At 36.8% G+C, this 5,181-nt stretch overlaps 1 protein-coding gene across 1 annotated transcript; it reads right to left on the bottom strand.

Moving 5' to 3' along the window:
• Positions 1–885: 885 nt before the first annotated feature.
• On the bottom strand, positions 886–1,590 carry LOC133287943 (uncharacterized). Its single transcript, XM_061485643.1, has one exon. The coding sequence runs from the start codon at positions 1,548–1,550 to the stop codon at positions 1,179–1,181; it is 372 nt and encodes a 123-aa protein (XP_061341627.1). The 5' UTR covers positions 1,551–1,590; the 3' UTR covers positions 886–1,178.
• Positions 1,591–5,181: the final 3,591 nt, after the last annotated feature.

The raw sequence follows: 5,181 nt of genomic DNA, 5'->3' as shown, positions 1-5,181 counted from the left end.
TAGGGACTAAAGCGGATATCGTGAAATTTTGCTAAAGATCAAAAAAGATATTTACTCAAAATATAATATATAAAACTAATAAAATAACCTTCCCTTGTCAAAGTAAATTTTTGCATTGAATTAATTCTTTATACACACTAGATTAACCTACCAAGCAAATAGGAATCTAGATCATTCCACCACTCATGTCGTACAGGTTCTAGTTGTGTGGTTGCATCATAAACTAGGCCATCATTTGATTGCAGATGTATTTGGATTGGTTAGGAACTTAGGATCCAGTGATTCTGTTGGCAGTGTAATTTGAAGCCTTTATTAGGACTTGAGTTCGAGTTATTCTGATTCCCTAAAAAGATGATAGACTGAATTGTGTTTGTGCAACTGATTAGTGCATATATGTAAATAAAAGATTGTGTTAGTTACAGAACATCGTGCAGAGTACAATACCTTAAAGTTTGAACTTGTTAGAAGCAACACGAGATGAGATGAAAAAAAATTTAAAAAAAAAAAAAAATTAATCCTCAAATCTTGTATACTCATTTATGTTGATCAGGGTGACCATTTAACACAAATAATATTCTAATAGCTTACAGTACTACAGTAAGTTAATATGTTGCAATTTAGCTTTCTGACTAAAACAAATTAATACCTTCATTTTGCTCAATTGTTTGCATGGATTTCTACTATACTTTCAGTTGAATTGATGGACTTCCCTTCCCCAAAACCTATGAGGAACTTGAATGATTAATTTGAGGTGTTCATTTTGTTTAATTTATAAATACCAGAGTGCGAAAACTTTGTTACACAAGAATATTCGCCGGAATATATAGTTAAATGGGATTTTGCTTACAAGTGTCATATAAGTCACTTGCTGAAAAGAAGTATAAATAACATTAGTTTTTTTTTTTTCTGTGTTTCTAATATATCAAATATTTTACCCTTTCAGAAAAAGACTCTACATAGATTCACCAAGTGCTTATATACACAGTTTCCACACAGAAAAAACTGAATTTCATGACTTTGTATATAGCCAGAACAGCACCCTCTAATAAGAAACAAAAAATTCTGCATTTTTTTTTTTTTGCTTAGGTAAAAATCTTATACCAGAAAAAATCCTGAGAACTCAAAAGCTTCAAATAATTACATAAAAAAAGTTTCATATCAGGAAAACCTCACTCCTTTCACTTGCTGAGGAGAGGAAACCAACGTTCTTGAAAGGAAGATTGGTAAGAAACCATGAACAACACAACAACGAGAATAAACCCAACTCCCCAAGGAGTTCCACCAGCTCTATGCAGTGACTCTTTCTCTGGCAAACGAATCAGTGAAGACAAAACCCCTTGACCACCATAGTTGGAAAGAAAGTGAACAGCTAGCAGAAGAAGCAGTGGAGAAATTATTAGAACCAATTTCATTTGGTCCATGAAGCTCTCCATCATTGGCTCATAGTTTGAGTACAATGAAAACCCAAGCAATATGAAAAAGGTAAGAAGGAATAAACATAGGTGCAAAGGGGGAGAAGCCAGAGAGTTCTGAGCAGAGTTGTTGGCCATTTTCTTTGCTTTGGATCAATTGAAACAATTATGAGACTGAAACTTTATTTGTTGTAGAAAATTGGGCAGCAAAGATGGTTTTATATAGAGGTAATAAAGTTCTAAGTTTGCTAACTATTGTTGAATATGGTAAAGTCTTAAGCTTTTAATTTTCTTTATTTCTTTTGACTTTATTTGGTTTGTTAATAGCCAAAGGTTCCCGCTTTCTCAAAACCCAATACTGGCTTTTGCAGAAATAATGTAAGGGTCGGTGAGTTTTTAATGGTAGAGGTTCATTGATAACAAATTAACAAATGAGAAGCTGACACGTACCACCGACCACGGACCAATGCTGATATGTTTTTCGTTTGGAGCTTGTCATTTAACATCACACAACAAACTTTCCTACACACACAACATTTTGTAGAACTCATGCTTTTTGAAGAAAAAAAAATTACGGCACGCAAAACGAATCTCTATAACATTACACAATCAATTTTCCTACAACATAACTCTTATAAAACCCTTTTCTTTTATGCTTTTTATAGGAAATTATTTTTTTTATGGGAAAAGTGCGACTCAGACTAGATTTCAGCAGCTAAATATACATAACATAATTGATGCTCAAATCTCTGTGAATTTTCTGTATTTCTGTCGTTAACTTCATGATAAAGATGGTTATAAATTTAAGGCTTGTTGTTGACGACACATAAATTTGGTCAATTAAATTTCGTAGTTTCAGAATATAAAATTAGAATTACCTATTCAAGGAAACAAAATGTTTTAATATTAACCGAATTAAGTACCTATTCAATCTAAACTGGAAAACAAATAATGAAAATAAATATAGAATAAACCAAACTTAAACTAAGAAGCAAATACTAAGAATAAATTTAAAATAAATTAGAATTATCACGTGAGGTATGAATGAATGCAGAATAAATCAGTATTATCACGTGGAAAATTACATATGATTGACAACATTTTCCTTCAAATTAGGTTTTGGGTAACACTTCCGTAACTTGATAACCGGTGTAAATTTAATTCAATTCAAACATTTCAGTTAATCCTCTTAATAAAGTGTTTGATTTGGATCAAATTTTAGCGGCTTTTAATGCATAGATAATGGTATCATAATTCATGTTTAAATTTATGGATGTAATTTTATATTTTTTAGATATCAACTAATTTTCCATTTGTACCTTTCCACCCTTCTTAGGAATTGAAACTCACATGAACTGAACCCACCTTAATTAAGAGGTCAAATTTTAAGATTTAATTGGGCCGTCACAAGACCAATGACTCTAAATATATGAAGATTCTTAGTAGCCCATATCAATAGTCATGGTTGAACGAACATGCTTAATCAAATAAATGTATAATTGAGAGTGTTTTTTTTTTTTTTTTTGATAACATAATTGAGAGTGTTTTCAACAATTGGAAAATGACCGTGTAATTTGTCATGAGTATCACTGGCAATTGCACTTTGATAAATTTTTCCTTTGATTCAGTTAACTGCAATCAATTTGTTGGATTTTTTTTTTTTTTAAGGAGTTGAGAGTTGTTATGAGCAATACCCTTTTGTAACTTACTATATTAATTTCATGACCAGGTAAAGGAATAAGAATTATCACTTTTATTCTGTCCTAGGGACGGAGATATCCAGCCCAATAGGCTGGTATGTTGATCTTGGATCTAGTGCCCTCTCCAAGGTATCTATAGAGGAGATACCCTTGAGTCAAGCAGATCACTGTGCACAATAGATTGTTAACGGCGTTAGCCAAAGGGGGTGTGTGTGCGCGCGCACAGTGACAGCATAACAGTAAGAGAGAGTGTAGCGTACCTTTAGGGTTTACCTTGTATTTATAGAAGTTACTTGTGGTTAGTATTCTATGGGCCTTTGGTGCCTCTGATAGGGGCCCAAGCCTGGTTGCTATGTTGTCGTATTAGGATTAGTATCCTTAATGGATACTATTCGTAATTACAATTGATTCGGATCTTGGATTGCCCCTTATTGGGCCTGCAATTTAATGGGCCCCTTATACGGGTCCATAACAGTTGTCCCTCAGTCAGGCTACCTGAGTGTCCGAGTTGCCGGGGTGAATTTCCTCGCGTGTTGCTTCAGGTTTTTTGCTAAGTTGAGAGCATTTGAGTTTTTGTAAATTTTCCGCCTACGTGTTCCTCGATCTGAGTATTTTTCAACTAGGGTCCTCGTTGCCCCTTATCTCGGCGGGTTGAGCATGAACCCAGGAAAACATTTCACGCATTCCTATATCGAGTTTGGGATGTGCTTGAGTAGTTGGGATCCAACTGGCGAGCTGCCCCCAAGCATCATACCTTACGCATACGTCTTGAGTTTGTAGCTTTCGTTTTGGAATCAGAATTGATTTTCCATAGTTAGTCATATAATCGGGTTATGCATGAACCTGGCAAGACACTCTGCATGTACAACCGGGTAACGAATGTGCTTGAGCAATTGGAATCCAACTGGCGAGTTTCCCCCAAGCACCATTCATATGATCCGGTTTAAGAGTTGGATCTATGTTAATCTCACGTGCCAACTTATTAGCTGCACTCATTTCATTTTGACACATGCTGCCTGCCGCGTGTGTTAGCGTGCTGCAGCCATTTTATGCCATTTTCGCGTTTCGTGTGCATTTATTAGCAGTGTCGTTTCAAGCGTCTAATCATTGTTTTTTAAGTGCAATGACGCTAGTGCCCCTGACTCTTGCCATCCATGACTGTTGCGGTTATTACCCATGTGTGAGAAGACACTGGTACCTCTTATCCATGCCATCCTCGATTGTTGCAGTTACACCTGCTCCTATATAAGTAAGCATCCTTCTTTTCTTTCGTTTTTTACCTTGCTTGTCTTGGAGAAGTTCCTTGCCTTAATTCCTCTAAGCGTTAGCATCCGCAAGTGCTTTTTTTCATATTCTGGGATTTCACCTTCTTTACCTTCAGATATTTACCATTTCCCTACGCACCTGCCTCGTCTTTTTTTCTGCATTACTTGTATTTGGCTGTCAGCATTTTAGACGTTTGTCATTTTATTGTGAGTTCGTTTTTCTTCGAACCTCATTCTGGCAATTAGTTTGCTCGACAGTTTTCCTCCTTTCTGTTCCCACCCCAAATATATTCAAAGTGCTGCATATTGCTTCACTTCTGTGATTTTGGTGTGTATCTTTTAACACGATGAGGGGGGAAAACCCTCCCTCTTCAGCTCTGCATTGTGAGGGGCCGAAAGAGGAAGATTCTGGCTTTTTGAGAAAGTTCCCCCTGGTGTTCGTTTCTGGTTTTGGGGAATTCCCAGGACTGAAGAGGAAGAACGCGAGGCCATGCTTTGTGGTTATCGCGGTGGCAGATCCTAGAGGAAACCCAGGCTGTCAGATAGAGGATTAGGGCAGAGCCGGGGTAGAGGTTCGTCCAGCAGGGGTAGGAGTCGTCTATCTGTGAGCCGACGTACTCCCTTTCATTTTCCCCAAACCAGTTCTAAGCCCTCCAGTGATTTTCTTATAACACATCCGGGTTCTTTACCAGTTATCCGGGATTTTCGTCAGTCTCCCCCTCTTCAAAGGAGTGTTCCTTGCTATTCTTGTGTTTACCTGAGTTCCAAGCTTATCGAGCAAGGTTGTGACTCCCTGGCAGAGTC

Source organism: Gastrolobium bilobum, unplaced genomic scaffold (genome assembly GCF_033153095.1).
Source record: "Gastrolobium bilobum isolate Gb01-03AN ecotype WA unplaced genomic scaffold, APGP_CSIRO_Gbil_v1 utg304588, whole genome shotgun sequence".
Taxonomy (NCBI): Eukaryota; Viridiplantae; Streptophyta; class Magnoliopsida; order Fabales; family Fabaceae; genus Gastrolobium; species Gastrolobium bilobum.
Note: the sequence above shows the minus strand (reverse complement) of the source record. Positions and strands in the feature narration are given on the sequence as shown.